This window comes from Osmia bicornis, chromosome 15 (genome assembly GCF_907164935.1).
Source record: "Osmia bicornis bicornis chromosome 15, iOsmBic2.1, whole genome shotgun sequence".
NCBI lineage: Eukaryota > Metazoa > Arthropoda > Insecta > Hymenoptera > Megachilidae > Osmia > Osmia bicornis.
Window position 1 is genome coordinate 5,182,080 of NC_060230.1, and position 25,120 is coordinate 5,207,199.

The 25,120-nt window shown below is 43.7% G+C and overlaps 1 protein-coding gene across 5 annotated transcripts in view; it reads right to left on the bottom strand.

Annotated features, from left to right (window-relative positions):
• LOC114875343 (homeobox protein homothorax) overlaps positions 1-25,120 on the bottom strand; it is a 369,739-nt gene that overhangs the window by 322,747 nt on the left and 21,872 nt on the right. For 2 of the 5 annotated variants that reach the window (XM_029185506.2, XM_029185505.2), the window contains exons 1-2: positions 11,991-14,030; positions 2,551-2,810 (exon numbers count right to left, since the gene is read on the bottom strand). In XM_029185506.2, the coding sequence (XP_029041339.1) occupies positions 2,551-2,810; positions 11,991-12,005 (275 nt within the window). In that variant the 5' untranslated portion in view covers positions 12,006-14,030. Of the gene's footprint in view, positions 1-2,550; positions 2,811-11,990; positions 14,032-25,120 lie in introns of those variants that run through there. The other 3 variants (XM_029185504.2, XM_029185503.2, XM_029185507.2) reach the window with 3 other exon arrangements.

A 25,120-nucleotide genomic window follows, 5' to 3' on the forward strand; every position in this document is an offset into this window, starting at 1 on the left:
GCGGTTTTGCGGTTTCCGCCCTCGACTCGGTGCCCCTCCAACCCTCTTTGCCCTTAAGCCGGCCCTTTTTATACGTGGTCATTGGTAATTGCTTGTTGCGATCGAAGAAGCGTGAAAAACGAATCCGTAATACAAATCTAGCTATTATCAACACTTGGATTAATCACTCGAAAATTAAAATTCGTTTCATTCACCGTTCGAGAATGAAAACGAAAAAATAGATGAATCCTTCGTGCATCGAACATGACACAGGAAATAAAATGTCGAGAGATCCTGTTTTCCCGGGTGGCTGTCCGATCGCAATACGTATGATGTAATCACGATCCTGCGCGCACCAATCAATTCCATTAAACAGTGCATTAATATTCATTAGCCGCTCGTCTGCTGAAACGTCACTCTAATGCACTAATTATCGTCGCGCAGAAAAATGGAATATTAAACAGGCCCGGGTACGTTGTGCTCGTGTCAAATCGAGACAACTTCCTGCCGGTGCTGCTGCATTTCTATACGTTAACACAAGCGTGTGCTTGTGCGGTGTGGCCGTGTTTCACCGTGGAGATTTGCGTAAGACGTTTAATCCATAAATGACTCGGCCAATCATGCTCCTTGCATAAGGGATCTCAGATACACCGGTGATTGGCAGATTCGCCTGTGCGTTACGTCTGCCCGGTTCTTTGCTTACGTAAAACTGAACAATCACCGTTCCTTTCCAACGATTTTTCTCTTCCACTCGATCTTTCAACGATAACGCCCGATTTATGCATGTTTAATCGGCTTACACATACGAGAGACATTATCCAGCTGTTCACTACCGATTCCCTTGATCTCGAAACACGTTATTAAATGATTAACCGTGCTGAGGATGAAGACGTACTCTATACTGATGTTATTAGAGTAACTTTGTATTGAAAAATGAAAGCTTGCTGCTTGTTAGAGAAAAATCTTGATTCTTCCAGTATTCATTCATATTTATACAATAGCAACGCAAATGGAACTAACAAGCTTGAATTAGGAGTGCGATTGTCGAGTGAAATTGACAAACTAGAGAAGGAATTCCCATTTTTGAAAATGAGTAATAATCGTTTGCTGTTCGAAAGGTACGAATACGGTTACGCCGTTCACGGTGGTGAACGCAATTCGACGGATAAGGTAAACATCCAGCGAGCGCTGTAAAAGCGATTCGAGTCGATCGACGATTTCGATCGCGATCAGGATAGAAACGAGCTCGACGACGATGGTAAAAATAGTAGTAGGCAGCCAACGAAAACGGGCAGCGGTGTACGATTTCACCTGGACGACTCAATCGAGACTGTGCACAGAGAGATCGGTTTTGTAAACAGGAGTTTATCAAACGACCGAAGGAAACGAACGGTTCGCCGTTTTACCGTCCGCCTCGGAACGACCCCCGAGATGAAGAGGACCGTTGCGTTCCGAGAATGCTGAGGAATCCGCTCAGCCTCGGCCGGGGCACACGACGAGTGGACAAATTACAGGGTGCACGAAATAATGAGGCTCCCGTTCTAGGATGTATACCAGAAATCGGGCCATCTCGCGGCTATAAATCACCGGAACACGGCCGAGCCGCTTCGTAAAACGGCCAATTGACGAGTTTCAGCTCGGTAGAAGCGTGCCACGAGGCACCAATCGTCAGAAACGAGCTTCTCTTTCATTTTGTTCTCTCGTCGATCCTTCTTCGCGTTAAACGCGATCCTATGCGTACGAAAAGCGTGAAAACTGATCGAGAAAAGCTAGCCCTACGAAATTCGTTTAATCCCTTTGCCTAAATTTCGTAGGAACTTGAAACCTTCAATATGATTCAATATTTATAAGAGTTTAAATAGTTAGTCTAGTTCCTGTAACTGCGATATCTGGGAAACATTTACTGAAACAAGTTATTGGTCTATTATAAACAATTTACATGCTTTAATACGGTAGCCGAGTTAGATATTCGAATAGTTAATACGTTTTATCTTTTATAACCCTCTTCCGTTCTACATATTTTCTAATTTCATACCATCTATATAATCCTGCTTTATCGTGTGATTACGCCGTTGTAATATTTTCTACACGTTGCTCCGCCTTTAATTACTCTCCTCAACGCGATACTCAAGTTAAGATCGTTATTACATCGGGTGTACGGTGTTTCCTACGTTCGGAACCTCGAACGCCTCTTTTTCTTCCCGATTTCTTTCATTCCTCCAATTTACATGAACTCGATGTTCAGTAAAAAATATTATCAATAGAAACTGCAACGTTTTTTCTAATCGATACTAAAGGAATTTCTAACATGTTAACACTGTACCATTCTAAGCATCAGAACGCTTGGCAAGAAACAGCAAAGAGGTCAAACAAAAGCATGACGTTGAATGACTGGAAAATTTTCATTCCTTTTCCATTAATTGTAATTACGAACTGAAGGTAATAATAATTATTATGTAATAAATATATGTTCTAAATACTGCATTGTATTTTATATTATACTATAAAGTGTCACATTATTATTTACATCAAGAGGTCCATGAACGAATAAGAAAATAAAATTTCACTCACCCATAGATCGCGTCCTTGTCGCGTTTATGGACATCGGGTACCGCAGATGCTGCAGCCGCGGCTGCCGCCGCGAGTACGTGTTGGGGTGGTTGTGGCGGGGGTGGTGGGTATTGGGGGTGTGCTGGCCCCATACCGCCGAGGTGTGGACTGTGATGTAGGCCCGGTACACCTCGGGCGCTCCCGTGCGGATCGTACAGCCCTGCGCCACCTCCGCCACCTCCGCCCTCGAGGTAACCCCCGTGCAGCCCGCCATCGTCATACTGAAACCACCACAAAGCAAAAGAAGAAAAAATTAGCGTGAATTATCGATCGTCGCTCGTAACGTGCTTGTAATTAACGCGGACCATCCACCGGCAGATGTTCGTACGGTCCTGAGAAAACGCGACCGAACGAACGCTATCGACCCAAGGAAATTTACGATCGTTGCCTACCATCACTTCCGCTCGAACAATCCTCCTCGTACACTATATCTCTATCTACAAGCTTAAAAAGAAAGAACAATTGCTAATCGATCGTAATTACGCTTTCTATCGCCATCATCGTGCCAACCCTTTTGTAAGAAATGGAGTTTTTTAATCAAAAGGGTGATTAGCTTATAAAGCCTAAAAATAGGGTAGACGAGGGGTGTAAAGCAAGCTTATAGACAGATTTTATTATACCGTCTCGCAGAAGCGGGCGCATAGTGTTATCGATCATTATTATCCCGCATTAGCGGGCCTCGATAATCGCGATAACTGACCACGTCAATTCAGATACCGAAGTAACACCGTGTTCACCGTTCAAGTCGTAACACTTTCCCTCTTTGATACGAGAGAACGAGAATGAGACACGCATCGATTTTACCCTATTAAAAATAGAAGGTGCGAGCGTCCTTGTTCCGAGTCGCGAATCGTCCACCGAACGATCGCGTAAAAATAGGCGAAATTTATTTCTGCTCACTTCGAGACACTAATGTCAACGAAATTGGACGCACGATCAAAAATACGCCAGTTACGAATCGTAAAAATAATTGCAGCCGAAGGATTTACAGAGAAATAATGTTCTTTTCCTCGTTGAAAATTTCGATAGAGAATATCTCGAACATATCGGAGCGAAAGGGTGGAAATTCTTCAAACTGAATTCGAATTCAATTACAAAGAATATAATCGGCAAAAGGATAATCGATGTGTGAATTTTATAAGATCAACAGTAAACGGAGGAGAAATTCGTTGAAGGAATGCTCGTGCGAATCGAGAGGACACGAGGGATCAGGAACGAGGAAGGCAATGATTTTCTTGTCAAGGCATCGCGGAAACGAAAGCGAACTGATTATTATCGTTAATTACGCGGCTCGGTCGTCAGGCTGAGGGCCGGACGGTAATTTTATCAGGGTAGCGAAACACGAAAAACAAAAGGGAGAAAAAGGATATTATTCGTGGTTATCGAGACCCGATGTGCGTGTGCCTCTCGAAACGAACGGGGACACAAGTCGACGTGCATCGTAATCGAGAATCCTTAATTACAACCGTTAGCCAAAGTGACATCGCGAAAACGTCCAGCAAAGTTTCCATTTTCTACAACTCCTTATACGATTTCGCTTGTTGCTCACCTTTGGGCATACCAGTGTTTCGAACAAGAGAAAAAATCAAATATTTACCTTTATCTGAATGAATTTTCATTTATCCCATTAAAAGTGTTAAACAACTGATCGAGTCGATGCATGATTTATCGTGGCAATATATCGCGCGATAAAAATTGAAAATAAAACAGGCGAATTGAAATGATATCAATCTCGATACCTTCACATTTTCCAATATTTATCCAGTCATAAAACCACCTCTCTTCCTCGACGTACAAACACCAAAATGTAAAATAAATTACCAAAAAGGAACAACGAATTCAACGTGCTTTTCCATCAAAAATTTTTATGAAAAAGGAGAGAAGAATTCTATTCAATGAAATTTTTTCCATCACCATGGAAATCCGGGTTCCATCATTTTAATTCATTCACCGTTGTAGGTCGAGGGTTAAAGTTCGTTCACAACTAAGGCAAATTATTTGGCAGGAATTTTCACGGTGCGCTTTGCCACAACCGTGATGAAATATTCATGAGAGACTGAACAGCTTCGAAGCGTCTCAACGACGTGAACGATTTGTAAAAAAATTCTAAGCGATAATTTCAAATTAAATTCTATCCCTTTAAATATTATTTCTTAATATACTTAATACTGTAAGAAGCTTCAAAACGGGCGAGATTCCAATGTAAATTAGATTACGAAGATCCTTGTACGAAGCAGTTAGCTGGAGATAATTAAACTAAAGAAGTAATTAGACGAGGTAATTGAGCCACGCAGTGGGAAAACAATAGCGCGTACATCATACCGTGTAACCTTTTCCGAATATTCAATTCTCTTAATAGCCAGACGATTTTCAAAATATTTACAAGTCTCCTTATCCGATTACCCCGCAGCAAGCGTACATTAATGTTCAGAAATATTATGAATTAATTTGGGTATTAGTATGGTATCCCTGAGACTCGAAGGAGAAGGATGAATCTCGTATGCCCTGATCTTAATATAATTAATTGATTAACACTAAAATCGAACGATTCGAGAAACGTAGCTCATTTACGAGCGGATAGGTGAAGCGGAGTGTGCTTAAACGTCTCGATATAAATCAAGGCAGGAAGAAAAGGGACCACGAGGCGGAAGAAACTCCCTTTCTCGATCAATATTACCAGCAACAGAGCGCTCGATTACTCCCGGTAGGAAATATAAATCGACGAAAAACCAGAGGAGGTAGAAAATTAGTCGATGATCGAAGAGCAGCCGTCGGCGGATTTTTCGAAGCGTCGAGGTAAACAGCCGTGATAACCCGTTCTCTCTATCTCTGTCTGGCTTCACCCTTGCCGTCAAAATCAATTTCGAAATCGTGGAACATCGAGGCCCTCTCCGCCCGGCTATTAATTATCGAACGTCATTAAGATTCGAGGGAGAGCGTCCGAGCGACTCGGTTCTTCAATTTCAGAAACACAAATTGATCTATGTATATTTGTAAATGTGGCAATTAAATCGGGAAGGGATTTCAATAATAATAAGGAAAGAATCTTTATATACAATTTCATTCAGATTGTAGGAACTAATTGGAAAAAGTTAATTTTATATTTTCTGTATTTTAATCAATGTTACGATAAATGTGCATGGAATAAATAAAAATTCGTTTCATCGTCGCGTGTTGTATCGTGCACACGAAGTTAGTGTCCTATATTAACACACTGGCTACCCCGGGGGTCGTCGACACCGCTGAGCTTACAGGCTTACTTCTAATGCTCGTATAAACTTCTGATCGACGCTAATGTGATGAAACGTAATGCAAAATAGATATTCAAACGCGTCTGATAAGCATCCGTGGACTGCGACGATGACAGCAGGACGGATTAAGGGAATCGCGGTTATGGGGTGAAAATGTGCGGTGTTTTCGATTGGGCAACGATGCATTCAAATTCTTCCTCTCGTTATCAAAGTGTCGATAATTTTCCATGTAACACGACTAACATATGATTATTATTTAATTATTCGTTTCAAGCGTTTCATCTTTCTTTTCCAGTGAAAAATTTTAGACTTATGGTTAATATAATTACATTAAATACAGCAATTCATTAAACAATTTTATAAGATTCTTTATCCATATTTCAAAGCGATAGCATTCACTTATCATTGTATATTAAGAGATTGTTTTACTCATGTACATAAATAAATAAGTTTAAAATGGATGAGTTTCCACGATTTAATAAGGGGATGATTAACTGATCTAGTGCGAGATGTATACACGATCTAATTTTAGTAGAAAATACTGGAAACGATGGAAAACGTTTTCACAGGAATAATGTACGAATCTTATGAATATATTTAGCAGAGTTCATCAATTCTTCTGCATCTATCGAATTAACATCGTGAAGCTTTAATCATAAATTCGGTTCTTCAAGGGAAAGCTTTATTTCAAGCAACTCGTTGAAGAAAATCAACGTAACCTGTATTACGGATTTTCATTCGGTCAATTTGCTCCAATTAATATCGATTGTGTATCGCGTTTCACAGTAATTGCTTATTAATCATTCGAGGAAATTTATACGGGTAGAAGCAATTGTGAATGGAGCCTAAGAATGAGGACGAGAGTGGTCGCAGAAATATGGTAGGGATTCCTGGACGAAGAAAGAAGCTGACAGAAAGAGGGAGAAAGGGTTTTACCGAGACTATTCGTTATTTTCTGATTGATGTCGACATTTGGAAAACATCGCGACGTACACGCGTGCATTCGGACACCGCCATGTGCCTGCTTGTAACTGGAAGAAGCATCGAACTCACTCTTTTTCTCACTCTTAAGCTCTGAATTGCTCAAACGAATCGACAGATTAATGAGAATTCGAAATTAAAACGCTTCTACGATTTACCAGCTAAATAAATAATTTGAAAATTCATCATAATTTTATGCCAACAATTTTTAACTTTATTTTTATTTGCATTTTGAAAAGGATAGGTGGAATTCATTTGGTGGTACGCTACTGAAAGGTATACGAATGACTGAAAACGAAAGTAGGGTAAATGTTGTTTGGAATTACCCACGTTCATGGTATACCGTTTATACAGGTAACCCAGTTTTTCGAGTCTACGTTGAATTACTCGGAGACTCATAAACATACTATGGAACATTGATTTCAAACGAATTATACCCTTTTTCTTATTGTACTACAATCCAAATTTCAATTGTCCATCTTTTTCCATGGACTCCAAATTCTAAATTCAATCCTCCGCGCAGAAGGCTTCGAACTTTGAAATAATCCTCGAAAACCCGGAAATTTCTTGAGCAACTTTCTTTTCGCTCGACTCTTTTTCGATCATCGAACGTGAGCACCGTTAACCGAGGATCCACTGTCGAAGTCTATTCAAAACCGAAGATCGGAGTGAGAAAAAAAGGATATCGTCTCTGTTGGAGCGAATGGAACGCACGAGAAATCGATACGACTTTAATCCGCGGGCTAAAGGCCGATATCCATGGCGATCGGGAGAGCGAAAGTGATTGATGGACGCCGGTAAATACATAATCGCTGTGGGTTCGACGCGACAAGGGAAGGGGGAGAAAAATCGAAGCTGTTCGATGTTATTCATAGAGACTAAGAATTTTTAATACTTGAAAGAAGAGGAAAGAATATCATCTGATAAATGCTTCGAGTTGACGAATTTCGTTTTCGCAATTTCGGGAAAGGGGTTAAGATATTCGCGCGCCGTGCACGAACGAGTACACGCAGCTCTTCCCCGAGCAATTTAGCGAGTGCAACGCTTGGTAAAATTGAGCGCATCGCCATTCGAGAAGACCGATTGAGACGCCGTCGATGCACCGTGTTATTTGGACGAACGGACCAATCCGTGCCTCTTATTATTTCCACGCTGGCCTGGACTCGCGCAATTAAACGCACAGAAGCCTCCCCGTCAGCGCTTCCGCTTCTACACGGAACGATGGCTACCTTGCACGTATGTTTCCCATCTTCCCTCCCTGTTTGCAGTTCGAGTGCAATATGCAGAAAATATGCACCATTAAATATATTCCAATGCGATGAAAATTGTCTGAAGAATGATGGAAAATTTTGCATACCTCCTGCCTGGCGTTTATGAATGAAATTTTGTGAGTTCAATGTTTCACGACTCGGTGGTCCGTTTTAAATCATTGTCGCGACTCGAAAGACAAATAGATTGCGCGAACGGATTGGAACGATGGTGTTGAAACAACTAGCATTCGCTGGTGCGACCAATACTGGATAGTTTTTTCCTGTTATCGATCATGGTCGCGGTTTGACGGGTATCAAGAGGTAACGTGGTGAGTTATGTTTTAATTAAAGTCTGTAGTGGACGATGACCAACGTGGAAACGATTCGAGGGGACACGTATGATCCGATGGTGAATAACGAAAAGAAACAAACGGTGGGAGGGAAAAAATGTCTCAGTCGAGGAATCTATCATTACTCCACAAGTTTCCGTAAAAACTTTGTCAGATACGTGGTGTACAGATAGAAATAAAACTGAATTGTCGTATTGCAAAAAATTCTTACATGATTTATTGGACGATTGAAACAAAGGTATGAAACGTAAGGTAAACGTTGCGTCTATGAATGCATTTTCAAGTGTTTACTTTTATCGATGCAAACTTGATGTTGACGTAATATTGAATTTTTTACTTATACACTTCTTTATATGAAATTTTTATCGAATTTTTATGGTTATTTATGTGTTATTTATATGAAACTTTTCTGCGACGAATGCTTCATCAAATTGCGTATCATGGAAATTGATTTTCTATGTCAGTTCTTAGAAACTGATAATCGAACGTAACAAAAATATAACACTTGATGCGTGTATTCGATTCACCTGCGCAAAATCATTCAGATAAAATTGTCTGTATTTAGCATCGAGCTTCGAATTACGCATTCGACACGTAAGCCATTTCTATTCAAATACCTCTGAGAGGCCAGATAAATCACAATATGCTATCGAAGCGTGACAACACGATTTTCTACAAACTTCTATATATTCTACATACATATTAGAATACCTATTAACTTGTGACGTCTTTCATTTTGCACGGTGCACATGCACTACGAAACACATATTCCTTAATAACTTTCCACAAAATTACTTCGATTAACAAAAGATTTGAATCATTTAGCAAAATTGATTTCTGACGACCTAATCCACAAAGTGTGTCAAAATTATAGAATGGAAGAAAGTTTAATTATTGAAATTACTCGATTGACTGTTCTGCTCCGAAACACATAACACTCAGAATATTGAAAAATATTTGTAATATTAACACTTATTTTGAGAAACACACTCGATTCACTGAAGAAACACACTATGAATAAATTATTTTTTTTTAATCACTCGTTCTACGAATCGACTCCAAAATGCTTAAATTTCATTTGAATAATGCTAATAAACGAAGTCATTAGTTAATAATTCTGAATTCATAAGAAGATGAAGAAACTGTTCCATCGAAATAGAAGAAATCCGACGGTAGATCGAGGTTGAACAAGAGGTGCGTTCCGTCACTTGAAAATCGGCTGGCACGCGAGCGATTGACGCTTATCGGCGATCTCGTAAAGCTCTTTATCAACACCGATACCGTTTTCACTTGGTCGAGCTTGATAAAAACGTGAACGTCCCTGGAATCCGAGAAAAACCTGATCAGCTAACCCTTATACAAGGACGACACATCGTGATTCTCGATATGCATCATTACACGGTCGAAAAAATGCAAAGAAACTCACTTCTTTATCACTAAGTTTTCAACACTTTAACTGTTGTCGAAATTTGCACTGCACCAATTGAAACTTCCACGTCGACGTTTATCGTTGTTTCACGAAGGAAATCATTTTCTAAACGATGGTCGTTCTCGTATATAAATATACTTATGAGAAGTACCAGTATTGGAGAATGTTTGGGTAGTCGATTAGCATGCTCATAAACGGAAGAGCCCGAGACCATAATATCATATTCGTTAAGGGCTAAGGGACGATACGATAACACGAGGATCGACGGAGCTGTATCGCTCGCGTGGAAGAACTTGTTTCGTAAACGATAACGCTCATTTTCAAATACACTGAATTAAACTAGGAGGAAGAAGGATTTATGTTATTTAACACTTGACTATCGTGCTGAAACTATAATTCCAAGTTAGAAAATTGTTTTATAATATGACAACTGGATTCCTATGAAAATTCAAACGACGTTCACGTACAAATGATAGCTAACGTGTTGAAATATTAATAATGAAAAAATTTCTCAACTTTCATTTCCCTATATTGCCACGATGCATTTGAAATCCAAACTTCGAACACTGATATTCCTTTTAAAAATTCGTATAAAAGCGAAGATGAAGGAAAAATATTCCATCGAGTGGATGTCTCTTATGTCCGACGGTCGGAATGTTTCTCTGCTCCATTTCGATTCACCTATCGAGACGGCACAAGTGGAAATCGGGATGGCGTTCGAGTAACCGGTGGCCTGGAATCGAGCGATCCTTGCGTGAACAAAATCGCCACGTCGATGACAAGAATCGTAATCAATTCCTCGAACGGCAGTATCTGCGAGCTGCACTCTCGCGTATCGATTCGAACCTTGCATCTCGATGGCACGCCAATCGGGGCCGAACGCGATATTCATGTAAAATGATAATTTCGGGTTGTCCAATTGCAGGAAAGTTTCTCCAGGACGGATCGTTTGGAAACGAGTTTCCAAGAGATCGACGACCACTTCTCCCGCGCGCAAATATACTTCGCTCCATTGCTCTTTTGTCAACTCTTTTCTCGTTATACGTATATCGTAGCAAAAATTTCGACCAAGCAACTTTGTCGTTTTCATCAATCGCTATGCTAATAACTAAGTGTTTTGTAAGATACCTCGTGAAAGTATGTAGATGAACGTAGAAAATATATCGCTCGACAAAATTAATGGGGCTATTCTGCGAGACAAATCTTCAGACATAAACACGGTGGATTTTGTACTTTGTCCAAGATATCGGAGTGAAGACAACGACCGTTGTAAAATACAAGCGTGAATTTTCATATTACCAATGTTGTAATTTTCAAAGGTGTTGATCTGTTTGCACCCTCAGAAGATTGGTGAAATCTTGAAGAGTTTTATACAGAAAATTCGAGAAGAAGTTAACGCGAAGAATTTCTGCGATTATGAATATAAATTTGTTTCAATCATTTGGAACCTTACTATACGCGGCAAAACTCGTATACGTAAACAATAAAGTCCTTTCGAGGTACGTTCGAATCTGTGTACAAATCCAGTGAACCGAACGGGCTGTTCGCGCGACACCTCGAAACACTCGAGGGTTCCTTGTCACCGGTTTCGAACTCGATTTAACTCGAGCCACCGGCTGTTCGATGGGATCCCGTTACACTCGCACCTTTCCTACTAAGAAGCACCTCCAACATTTATCTCTGCATCGATTGATAGAAAATTTGATAACCTTTCGTCGAACAGTTTCCAAGTAGACCGACGGACACAAAGTTTCAAGTGCGCGCTATTAACCCACTGTTACTACGAAACTATACCCTTCGCTGGGCAAGAAAGGATTCGTATTAGCATCGCACTTAACCCTTTCAGTGCTAGCTACTTTTCATTATATTCGAACGAAGCTGTTATTCACGGTGGCTACTTCTGATTTACGAATTAAACGCTGGCCAATTGCATGAACGAGACCCAAAATTCACCGAAAATAATGTTCGAAGCACTGGAATGAAGGAATTTCGCGGCGATTCACAGGAGTAACGTTGGAAACACTCGAATAAGATATCGCGGGAACTTAGCTCGCACCAGGTGAACACGGTAGAGCACTCAAAGGGTTAAGAATCGAAGATGGTATTGAAATAGGTAAAAATGATAAGTGGATCGACGTACCCTTGGCTGCGCCATGAACGCCCTGGCCGCGCCGGGGAACTCTGCGTGCTGAGCCACCGTAGCGGCTGTATTTTCCCACAGTATAACCAAGTAACCTCGAACACTTCACACACACCGCTTTCACAGTGGTTTCCTCACTTGTCGATTCGCCTTATCGCGGCGATCGGTTTTAGCCCGTATATATCCCGGTTCGTCGCACTACAGGCTCGTACCGGAGGTTACACACCGACCGAGAGAGCAATCAGTGAATTAGTTTGCCGTCGGCGGACGATCAGGAACAAACGGATAGAAGGGTTGTTTCAAGTTTCGAACGATCGGCTGGCAGCCGACGGTGTCTGTGTTAAAAATCAGGTCCTCGCGTCTGCCGTCGACGATCGGGCTGAGAGAAAAGCGTCGTCTAAGTCGGAGCACGGTGTTGGTGGGTAGATGCTTCCCGACGATCCCCGGATCCGAGACGACCGGCGACGAGACGCTGTGACGGCGAGAAATCGAAGCGACCGAGCGTCAGCAGAGCTCGGCACGCGTGCTTGAACGTTGCAACAGGACCACGGCTACGGCCGGACACACGTGCTTCCTCATCGTCGCGGTCAAACCGCCGGAAGTTCCGCTGACCAAACGGTCAGAGAGCGTAGCTGGCCTCTTCGTGGCTCGTCAGTATCGCGACATTATCCTCGTCTCTTCTTGTTCAGCACGTGGTCCCTTTCCTTGCACACTGTTTATCGTATACTTGGTATCTATTGCGATCCGTTTTCAGAATGTTTCAATCGAGTTCCTTTATTTCTCTCTCTCTCTCTCTCTCTCTCTCGGTTGAGTAATGCACGACGATATAACGATCACACGAACGAGATCGCACGCGAACCACGCGGATACACGATAACACGACTGACAACTAGAATCTGGTATCTCGTTGAACCCGACGGACGACTCGTCACGATCACGCTGCTCCAAAGGTTTACGGAACCGACGATACGTACAGATCACCACGGACACGACTATTCCCTGCTCTTTTTTGTTCACTCGACTTCCTATTTGGTTCGCCGTCGGACAACTCGGTTGACCGTTGATTTTGCACTCTTGTTTTCACATATATAACGACACGAGTAAACACCTGGTGGACGTATGTCACTGACGGAACCAAAAACACGTTTGCATCCTTTTCGCGACGTAGTTTCGTTGCCGAGCGAAACGGAGCAAAGCTCGGAGGGACGGCGGCGCGCGCGCGCCAAACACTGTGCCCCCGTTCCACGTAACGTAACACGCGTAAACCGTAGAGAAAGAGGGATTTCTCGAGGATGCTCGTGCAGTCGTAGGTGCGGGCAAACGAACTGTTCTCACTGGGGCCGATTCGGGCAGCCAGAGAGGATCTATGCCGCGTTGATCGGCGCGACAACGCGCCCGACACGAGCGAAATGTCGAGCGACGGTGAGGCGACGTTGCCACGACCGATTCCTCGGTTGTCCCGCGCCGATAGATCTCCGAGGTTGCCGTTCCTTGAAACGTGGCCACACGATACAGAGGGCACACACCGGGCGTCCACGTTCAAACTGATATCTCGACGCGAAACGGCGAGTTTAATGATACGCGAGTTGCGTCGAACGGAGTCGCGGAAGAAGAAGCGCGTTCCTCCTCGCGGCGATTACTGAACGAACGTACGTACGAACGAACGAACGAACCAACACCGGTCACGCAGTGAGGAGAGAGAAGAGGAGACGCGCCAGAGAGAGAACTGTCCGCGAGACGGCGGGCGACCCTCCTCCCTAACCGTAACTACTACTGCGTGTGCCACTCGTCGTAACTCCGGCGGACAGAAGGTGGAAGGTTGTTGGTTGGTGTAGGTATATGTTGCGCGCGGGCCGGCGGGCAAAGGCAGCAGCCACGGGAATATGCGTGTTTCGAGTTCTTCCCCCACGAAAAAGCACCGGTAGTATATCCACGGGAAAGAGAAGAGCGGACCGAGCGAGCGTGGAGAGCAGCGCCTAGCGCGGTTTTAGATCCTGCGCCGTCCGCAGTCGTTCGCCAACTGTCAATCAGCGCCGCGCTACGCCAAGGAGTGGGAGGCGGACGGGCACGCCCACCGAGCGCGGCCAATGCGCCCCCTGGTACCGCCTATATCCCCACCACTAAACCCTACGATCGCAACGCCGTCACGGCGAATTCGCGAACCACGGGATTCTCCGCCATCGCTACACCACTACCAACGAGACCGCCGACGAACGATCATGACGACGACGACGCCGTCGCCGCCGCCGCCGCCGCCGCCGCCGCCGCTGCTGACCGACGTCGAGAGGACGACGAGCACCAGAATATAACCAACTCGTATTTTAGAATCGTTCCTCCATGTAACGCGATTGAGAACCTCTATCATCTCACGTGGCCGTGATACGACGAATAAGTGTTACCACGTATGACGCGAGTCTCCTTTCCAAGGAATACGTGCAACGAATTCTTGACCTGTGATGTCTTGATGTATTCTACGAGATTGTTTCATCGACACCATGAAACACAGTGCCATTACGTGGACATCGTCTACGTCAATGCCACCTACAGATCCTCGAGTGCTCTACAAATTTCTCCCGCGGCTCTGGCGAGGGACCGCGCGCGTATCGCGCCAAAAATAGTAGAATACCCGCGGGATAGGGCACGAGGTAACGTGCCGTGGCTCTTGGCAGAGGAATTCGTCGCGATTGCTCGATGTCTTAAATAAAGAGACCAAACGCTGGCCGTCGGACGGTTCCAAAGTTTGACGAAATAGTCGAAAGTACGATTCGGAGCACCGCTATATCGCCAGTGTCGCTTTCGATCACACGCATCGTTATTCCATCGACAGAGGAGACCGAGGGTGGAAAGCCCTCGACTTTCTCCTGCTAAATATCGTTTCGTTTTATTGTTGCTTCTTCTTTTTTTTTTTTATTCGCATCGTTATTAACGCAACGCGTACGGCCACAGAACGGCCAGCCGGCGTCGGTCGATCGAACTTTGAATGAACCGAACGAACAGCTGACTCCGGGCAGGAATTGGGTCGCGAACGTGCGGTTTCGAACTTTGAATGGTATTCGGCGTTGGGTGAGTAATAGCGACAGGAGGCGGCGGAGGCGGTGGAGGGCAGGGAGGCGGCTGTCACCGACATCACTCAGTGTCTCCCTCGTGGCGTTCACTTCGCTCGATTTTATGACTCTCTCTCATCCCGCTCCGCACTTTCACCCCCGCCTTCTCGCCACCACCACCTACCTACCCTGCGAGTGTTGCAACAGTGGCGCGTACACACGCGTCCCTTCGAATCCGCATAATCTCGCGATTCGACGTATTCGCTCCGTTTCCTTCTTTTTCTTTTTCTTCCTTTTAATCCTGCATCTACTTTTTATTTTTCTGTGTTTCTTTTTCTTTTCATCGTGACGGTGATAGCTGTTCACCGTGGGCCGAAGGATGCCGTCACCGGCGAAATATGGAAGGACGAGAACGTGAATCTGGTTAATATTCGGTCGGATTAAAGGATGGGCCCAGACGTCGCTGATTTTACGCTTAATCCTCGACACGCTTCTTCTTCTTCTTCTTCTTCTTCTTCCACTCGCTTTCGTAGTTCTTCTTTTTTCCTTGGATAACTCTTTCGTTTTCTTCTCGGTTGCCGAGCACTCCGAGTCTACCTCGAAGCATGGAATTCGCTCGATGAAAAATATTTTTCCACCTGGTACGCGACGAAAGCACGAGCTCGTTGAACGGTTCGTTTTTACCCGCGATACGCATCGTTGGATTTTTCGCGGTGGTTTATTCAAATTACGCCGCGACCTCGATTATCCGACCCAAACGGTCGAACACTTTGCACGGATAATTGAACGCGATTACGTTTTAACGAAGCGAAGATCGTTCGTGGCATTGATAAACCGACGGCGAAAAACCGTGCCACCCCGGTTTCGTCGAAAAATCTCCGCCTTTTTATATTACTTTCAACGTTTGCAAAGTATTGCATTTACACTGTCTATATTCCTTAAAAAGTGCATGCTTCGTTAACTAAATAGAACATAAATGAGCTGCCTATAATCACAGTAATTTGTTCAATTTTATCGACAAATAAAAAAGACTGTTTTAGCTTTCCTTATTTAACTACAATCAAGACGATGCAGTATATCATCAGATTTCCGAATAAATTCATCAACAGGGTGACAAGTTGTCAAGATTACGTTCCGTTCGATAGGACGTATAATATTTTCTAGAATCGTAAAGTAAACGGTATTTTGAATAATTGCAAAGGGTAGAATGATGGCGGAACGAGGAGTGTTTGAACGGCAGTCAGGGAGGATGAAAATCGCACGGTCACCGAGCGGATCTCTCGCTGGAAGCACCATTTATCCGGTTAATTCGTAGGTGTTCCGGACATTGTCGGGGCTTTACCTGGCACGGGACACTTCGAGCCTGTTATTTCGCAATAAATCACCACTGCGAGATGGAAGCTAGCTTGTCGATAGTAACGAGGGATTCTCCCCAGACCGAATCGCTCCCTCTCAGAGTAAACAGCCACGAGCCATTAAACTCCGCGTAATACCCGAAGATGATCGATTCTTACGTAACGCCGAAGCTGTATGGCTCGTCCTTGGCAAGAGAACCACGAGATGCTATTCAAGGGACGAAGCGTAAACGTTGATTGAATTTTCTGCCTTAAAATCTTTGTTGTACAAAGGATCTTAAAATGTCACCTTTCGAATCTCTATCGGTAGCTGATCAATAATTGCTTTGATATTCAAAGTAATTCAGTAGAACCCATATTGATGAATTGAAAATTATCCTGCCAATTCAATTAAAATTTTAATACCTACACACGCCTATATTACAATGCTCTATTTGTAGATATCAGCAGATAGGAATACCCGCATAAATAATTAAACCTTCATTAGCAATTTTATTTTCAATCAGCAGAGTGTTAGCTCGCTTAATTACAAACCTTCTCGAAGATGCCACCCTGCTTGAATTCGTTGTAATATAACCTCGGCTTCATGGAAATCGACTCGTATTAAGACGAAAGACGTTTCCAAACGCTACACCGGTTACAATGCAGCAACGAGGCGTTGATACAATGGGCTATGCGACCTAACCCGTCCACTGTCCCTACGTAATTCTGCGAAACACCCCTGCTGTCTTCTCTATTGTGCCCCGAGGCATAACAATGTCAATGTCTATACCGTTAAGCCGTCGCCGAAACGTGTACGCGGCGTACCCCAATTATTCCTTTCCCGCGAAACAGTTACAGGGCTACGCTTGCTAGCCTATCTGTTTAATATTTAACATACTTGTACGTGGTATTTGAAAACTGGAAAATGAACCAGTTTTATAACCATCGAAATTAAATCGAAAGTGGATTCTCACGTAATTGCTCCTCTGCCTGATTATCCAATACGAAACACTGTCGTAAGACGTTATAATTATCAGAGACTAATAAGATTTCACGTCGATGTTAAATTACTTATCGTTTCATGCAACTTTCACTCGATCAAGATAAACCGTGTGGTGATTCATCATCGCGATCGTTAACAGACCGGATCATCGAGTATTCGCTTCGATTCCTCGCGAATCAGTCGAAGTGTCGTTCTTGAGAACCCGATGAAACTCGCGGTCTCGAGACGATCCGCCGGCAAACAGCCAAAACTCCTGCCCCCTCGTTGAAGACACCACCTCTTTCGATTTCTCCGGGTAAATTGATCGAACAAGAAGAAGACGAATCTCGTAGTAGAAGGAGGAGATGAAGAAGAGTAGAGAAAATAAGGGGAGAGAATTCAAAGTTGGTTGCTTCGAGGTTTATCCGGTAATCTGAACGAGCAGAGAACCTACCGAGATCAACGAAATGAATTACAACCCTTTAAGCAACCGAGATTAACCCCCTGGGCTGGGTTCTCCTCGACTTTCGATTCACCCAATCCAACTGTTTCTTTTTTTTTTTCTTCTTTCCAATCGTACGACGTGTATTTAATACTCACGGTACGAAGGGGAGTGTACAGGATTATATCAGAGCAGCGTATCAAATATATTGAGTTTTAAGAGAAGGTCCGTGAAGCGGTCGATGAGGTGCAAGATTCATTTATATTTATACTTTTCAATTTATACGTAATAAGAATTGCGGTCGAGTGTCCTCGGTGTATCGTTTCAATACATCTACATGTTAATAACACTGCCAAACATGGTAGACTTGCATCAGAATTAATCAACACGGTACTCGACAATACTGGCGCCTCTTAAGCGTCGAAAAACGTCTCGTCAATAAAATATTTCTACACTAAATACAACAGCTTCTTTCATTCCTAATCTATGGTACACAATTCCCATCGTTGATGTACGATGTAAAACATTTATAATTCATTTACACCGCTCAAGTATACGCCGATAGATCCAAAGAAAAATAAAAAGAATCCCACGATCTTGCCGCAATCGCCAATTACATTTTCTCGTAATTATCAAGCCGTTCGATGAAAACGCTTACCGACTCGTTACGCCAATTTTCCGCTCGCGTGTATCCCGAAAGTGGAGGATGGGATAAAAACAGCTGATCCCCTGTAACGAGGCCAGGAGGATTCGAAGGAGTCCTGGCCGTGATTTGTCAGACTCGCGAAACGCGACACTGATCCGATTATGCTTCTCGAATTACCAAATTCCCGGCTCTCTTTTCCTAAACTCTTCGCGCTACGGCCGCGTTCACGTACGTGTGTGTGTTTATGCCTTTTAGTGGAGCACCGTGTGTTCATGGGGTTCGCGACGGCACCGCGGTAACCGGGACCCCGAGGCTCGTGAGAAAAAACGTCTGTTTGGTAAACAGACACGAATGAATTCAACATGGTGTAAGCAAACTCGAGAGTCCAAGAGAACGGAGTAAAATCGTGTAGAAAGAAATTGAGCTCCATTTTTTTATTTTCCATAAACTATCTATAAAATAAAATAGCGAAATAAAATTATTGAAAAGTTGAGAACCTACGTAAATTGTATCAACCTGTTAATGGAATTCGATATTCCGCGTATAAAAAAGTGGAATACACGTTTTTTCCCCGTACTTCTTAGAACTCTGCTCCATTGTAAGTTCTGTCGTTCGCTTCGTCTCTCTCATTTCATTCACCGTTCATGCGTATTCTTTGAACGAGCTGTTCTTTTTTTTTTCTCTTACGCTCAAGCGCCGTGTACGAGCTCGTTCCTCGCGTTTCGTTCTTTCTTTTCGCCCAACAGATTCCGGGAAGCGATAGTTTTTTCTGCCTGGCCGCTCGAGCCGAAGAATCGTGTCTTTTTCTCTCTTCCATTCGTTCCGTCTCCGTCGAAGCGATAAGATACCGCGGTTAAACGATTGTTTTTTTTTTAGACGCAGACGTCAATTGCGTGCATCCGCGCGGATACAACGATGCTGTTCGCACCTTGTTCGCGATGATACATATAGATATTGGCTACGAGGTTGTACTTTTTTTTTTTCTTACAAGGGGGATAGGATTACACGGTGGCGCTCGGCTTCGTGGCGGATGGAAAAAAAATACTCTCTCGTCCATTCATTGTTCTAGCTGTTTAATTCTTTAACTACCCGCCCGTTAACGGAGGTTCTCGTGTCGATAATTCCGATATTTTCGAATAGAGAATAAAGAATCAACTAGTAACTACACGCGTTGTTGCGACAAGGGTAATTAATTATTCGTAAAAATGCTAACTAACGCGGCACCGCTCACGCCCATCCGTCTCTCCGTATTAACGCTCTGAAACTAGATAATGATAGCTTCAGCCATCGCAACAAGACACGCACGGAACGTTCGGAGCAAATTTCTCGTTCAATTATTCCGGATCGTGTCGAACATCGATCGAGTGAAACGTAATCTTTCACGGCAAAAGTCCGATCGGGCACGATTATACCTTTTCGCACGTTTCTCATGGAGATCGTCGAATAACAAAGTCACGACCGCTCGTGATCGTCGATACAAATTTTATTCATGGTAAACACGGCGACCCGGTGCACCGTGACTGATGCCTTTCAGAAATTGATCGTCGCCTACGTCGTCGACGTGGAACTCGACGATCCGGGGTCGCTGCGTATACGGGGTGGCGTATTATAACAGGCTAAGGGCGGATAACCCGTGATCGATCACTCGACGTGAATGCGACACCCCTACGAACACATATCCGCGCCCCATTAAGCCCGCCCTTACCAACGACGTGCGCGCATCTATCGCGAGACGAGCCTCCCAGAAGATCCTATCGAATCGTCCAGGGTTTTATTTTTTTTTTTTTTTGTTTCACCCTGCAACGGGAAATAATTGAGCGTAACGCCGGCCGGGTCGTGTAACATTCGAATGAATTCGATTTCGATAAGTTGGTACTACGGTTAAAAGGGTAAATTTACTAGAAGCGAAGTTGATCAAGGTTGTAAAAATTGCAGTAATTTATCGTGTTTCGTTCTCTGCCGTTATCCATGGAATCTGTCGAGCGTGCCTCTCACGGTCGTCCCGTTGGCGATAATAGTGATAGACAGGCAACGAAGTTAACGTGGGCGTCTTAGCGAGGCACGAGCACTGGACCCGGCATAAATTACCATTGAAAATGAAGCTCGGAAATCTGATCTCGTCATTAAACGCTCCTCCGCGATACCGAAATTCCCTGGATAGCATGTAATTGCGCGTTAAGCGTTAAAAGCAAGCAACGCCGTCGTAAAAATGCGACAGAGTTTCTCTCGCGTTTGCTAATGAAACGGCACGTTTCTCGTTACTCCTTCCGCCCTCGCTCGGCGACCAATAATCGCGAGAGCACAATGTTCTCTTATCGACCCAAGGCTAATTGTTCCCTCCCCCCCAGCCTTTACCAGCTCGTTCCTGCCGACGAAAATTCAACCAATCATGATATTCTTATTTAAACCAATGACGATCGAATTCCTATATTTTATGAAATTTATAATACTTCTGGTTTTATGTTCCTTTCAATGTACGTAGAAGATTGCTAATTAAAATACGCGTGGCAAATTGGTTATTAGTATAATGATACGGTAGACATGAGGTACTGTAAACGTAACGAATACATAACGATGTTGCGAAAGTGATAAGAAAATTCAATACTCAATTTATACGTCAATCATGTCTCTATGAAAATCACATTGTAGCAGAGGTGAAGTTGATCGAGTGATCGAATGAGCATCAATTTAACCCTTACACAGTTCTACCACGAATTGCACTTAATTGTTGTACAAGCACCTAGTAATATTACGTAATGTTTATCGCTAAAAGGGTTTTGCGATGTTTCAATTACCGGTGTTTCATTTCAAAACCTACTTCAAATGACAATTATTATCTACCCATCCTGTAACATTTATCTACTGTTACACGTGTCTGTTTTCACTTTGGTAATCAAGTAAAAAACATAATAAATCAGAACGACGGCAACGTCACTCGAATGCCGGAGATGTTTAATTAAACGCTTGAGGCGACACCGAGCAACCCCTTTTCGTTAGCCGAAGCCCGAAGGTCTCACGCCTACGAGTTGCAAGGCGCATCAAAACAGAATAGTTTGGGTCTAACGAGTCCGGAATACCACGATCGTGGATCGGGCGAGGATTCGGTGGCGATGGAACTCGGCGAATTCCACGGAGGGACGGAGGAATTCCGTCGCTCGGTGCGTTCCGAAGCCGACTGGTTACAGAGAGGAGACACGATCGGGCAAAGGACGAGGGCAGAAATCCTCCAACGAAATTCCACTGTGACTAAACCCCCGTGGATGACTGGCAGGCCGGCTGCATACGGGATGCAACCGAGGGTTGGGGTCGTCTCACCGGTATCGCCGTCGGAAGATCTCTTCGAGTCCTTTGCCCCTCTCGTTCGAGAATACTCGAAGACCAAGGGGAACACGGGCAGGGAACATGGAAAAAGAAAGTCGGGAGAGATGATGCATCGGGACGATCGTTCCAAGGTATAACCGTCCGAACGTTCGACTTTCGAACCATATTCTGGTTAATTCCACGAGACAAGATATTGGGGAGGGTATTTTTCTTCGAACCAGAAGAATCTTTTCTGATAATTTGATTGACGCACAATTTCCAAAAATAAGAAAATGATTCACTTATCAAACGAGTAGCTAATAATAAAAATTTCTGACGATCAAATTTGCATTCAGACGTTGTTTGAAAAAGCAACGCAAACACCGGCAGATCAACTTTCTTTCACGGCTCTTTTTCGCGTTTCCTCCGCATTCTCTGATCGACAATCATGACGGGACATCCGTCACCGTTGCAGCGGGAGCACGCGCGGCCTGATTTACGACAGAAAATGACGAACGATCCAACGGCGACGTTATTGTTTGTACACACCGCGAGATCTGAATCTCGATGGACAGTGGAGGATCGTTCAGTATGCAAGCCGGCTCCTCTCATTACGTCCTCTTGGGTCGCTGTCAAAGCGGCCCAACAGAGTAGTTCCTCGGCGAGTCGAAGGAAAAGGAGGCCAGAGGAGGAGGAAGAAAAGAAAAAGAGAAAAAAGGGACTGCTTCGTTGGGCCTTTCCAGCACTTTCGGTCACTCTGTTCGTTTCTGGTGACGGTAATGCCCGTTCGTAGGCTACCTTATCTCGATTGGTGCACCGCGGACTGGTTAGATGCATTTCGTGTAAGGTCGGACCATAGATTTTCTAAAAAGACCGAATTACCTGACCCCTTGTCTGTTCGCCCACCGGCGCGGCGGTCGCCTTTCACGCCGTGAAATATATTTATACACTTTATCTGGACGCGGGCTACCTGACGTCGAACAAAATTTCAATTCCGCTTGCGATACCAGGCGAAGGCGGTTGAAATTTTTGTGAAATTGGTAACATTTAAAAATAATCTCTGCCTTATTAAACAGATGGCCGAACACCCAATGCATAAGATAGAAAGTGTTAAGATACTCTCTCATAACAATTATATAACGTTCTATGTAACTTTCTGAATCATTCGATCGAATTAAGTTTCGAGGGTGATCGATGAATCCGAAAACTAGGAGTAAAGCGGTTACTCAACAATCTTTAATCACAATGAATTCAGCGAGCGTTAAAACTGCTCGAGCCGATCGAAGACCATCGTAATACTTACATAAGCAGTTACAAAGAACACGAACGTAACAACGTTAGAGCGATGAGCGTGAACAAGGCTGAAATGAATTCGTCAGTGAAACGAGGATGTTTCTTTTCAGAAAGGAAAATCGAACAGCGTTTGCCTGACAATGGAAGACGCGCATCCATCTACATACATATACATAACACTGGCGGCCGATGACACGCGAGAAATCCCAACCCCCGTGTTGCATCTTCCTGTCGTCACCTGCAAATGCATAGAAATTCAACGCGCGACCAAACGACAAAAGATAACGAACCTAATCGCGCTATTTCCCTCTGACAACATTCTTTTTCTTCATAATTTTCTTTATTGAAAAATTAACTTTCCTTTGTCTGTCGTTAAGTCAGTTTCTTGACAGGTACTTCAATCTTTATTAGCGCTCGCCGTAAACCTCTCCAGGTTTTTTGCAAGACGATGCGCTTTCCTTGCTTCGCGTCAACTATCCTGAATCAATTAACACTGAAAGTTTCATGCGAGTTAATTGACGAAATTTCTTCTGTTTTTGATCGTCTACCGTTCGAATTGGTTTGAAAGGAATTTTCCATGCAAATCGTAGAGACACGGTTCATAATTCTTATAAATGATTCGAGACATACATAGTAGGAGAAATATTTCAATCTTTGTTTCGAATAAAAATTCGAATAGTTTTGTATGAGAGAAAAAGGTAGAATGGAAAAAAATCGCGATGTCAGAGCGTGACTGGGTCCGCGTGATCTACGATCACGATCCAACTGGCCCTCGAACGATCTACGAGGCTTTTATTCGAAAAATGTTCGAGCCACGTTCGACAACCACTTAGCGGTCCGTTCGAGGATCCCGAAAACGCGAACTCATCCTGACTTGAACGCTCCCATGGTTATCGAGAGCTGGAGGGCTGATCCTTCGCTAGACAATCCGACGCGGCATTTACAGATCCATCGATCTGACAGTGTCGTTCGACGTGAAGATCGGAGATCCACGGGTAGGTGAGACGGTACAACGTTTCAATCTGCCCAACTGCTTCGGCTCGTTCGCTCGGTTATTAATTATCCGTCGAGGAATCAATAAGAATAACGACTCAATTGTCGCGTGCGGTAATTCGACACCGGTGCTTCTACTTCATTCTCATCTACCCACAGAAACGTTCCATTACAATAGGGGAATATTCAACTAGTACCTATTAATCGCAAATTTAAAAGAAATCAAATTGTAAGATTTAAGATGTCACCTCCTCTGATCCACTTTGCTAATTACCTAATTATAAATAAATTTATCAAGTACCATAAAATGTAACGTTATAAAATCTATGAACAAGTTAACGAAGGCGGCATCAGATAAGGGTGTAAAACAGTAGCTCCTTATTACCGAAACATTTCACCCCCTCCTCGTGCTCCAGATCTATGACTGGCTCTGACAACATGAAAGAACACCGCATTATCATCAGCAACAGGAGGAAGCAACAAGATCATAAATTGTCGAAGCATCGCTACCCGGCTCGATCCCCGGTCAATGGAAGCGGATGAACATCGAACTCGTTCGCAAACACCATGCTACCCGCAATAAGGATCCTGTATCCCGTACAACCGACTTAAGATGTTATTTCAGTTATTTACGAGATGTCTCGGAACAGGTGACACGCGCCCTATACCTGCCACGGGTAAACGGCCTCGCAACCACGCTTTACGAACGCGACTGGTGAACGTGGAAGCGAACGGCGAGGAAGAGAGAAAGAGAGAAAAGGGGGAGGAGAACGATAGACACCCTGTAATTACGCGAGGGTGAGTTATGGGTGCCGTGGTTGCTCTGCAACTCGGACAAATACCGTTTCAGTCGATGACACGGGGGCCAAACTCTTCCGTGAGAGAAATGATAAATCTATCGGTCTTTGAACACGTTGAAAGCGTGTAACTTTAGGGACCTTCGTTCTTCTAATGAAGCGAAATTAAGAGCCATTAGGCTACTCAGGGGTTATTTACTACTTTATCTATCAAGCGATTAAATATCGAGTTTTAGGATAATAATGAAGAATATATAGCATTTTTGGCAGAAATTCAAGCGCGAGTCAAGGATTTT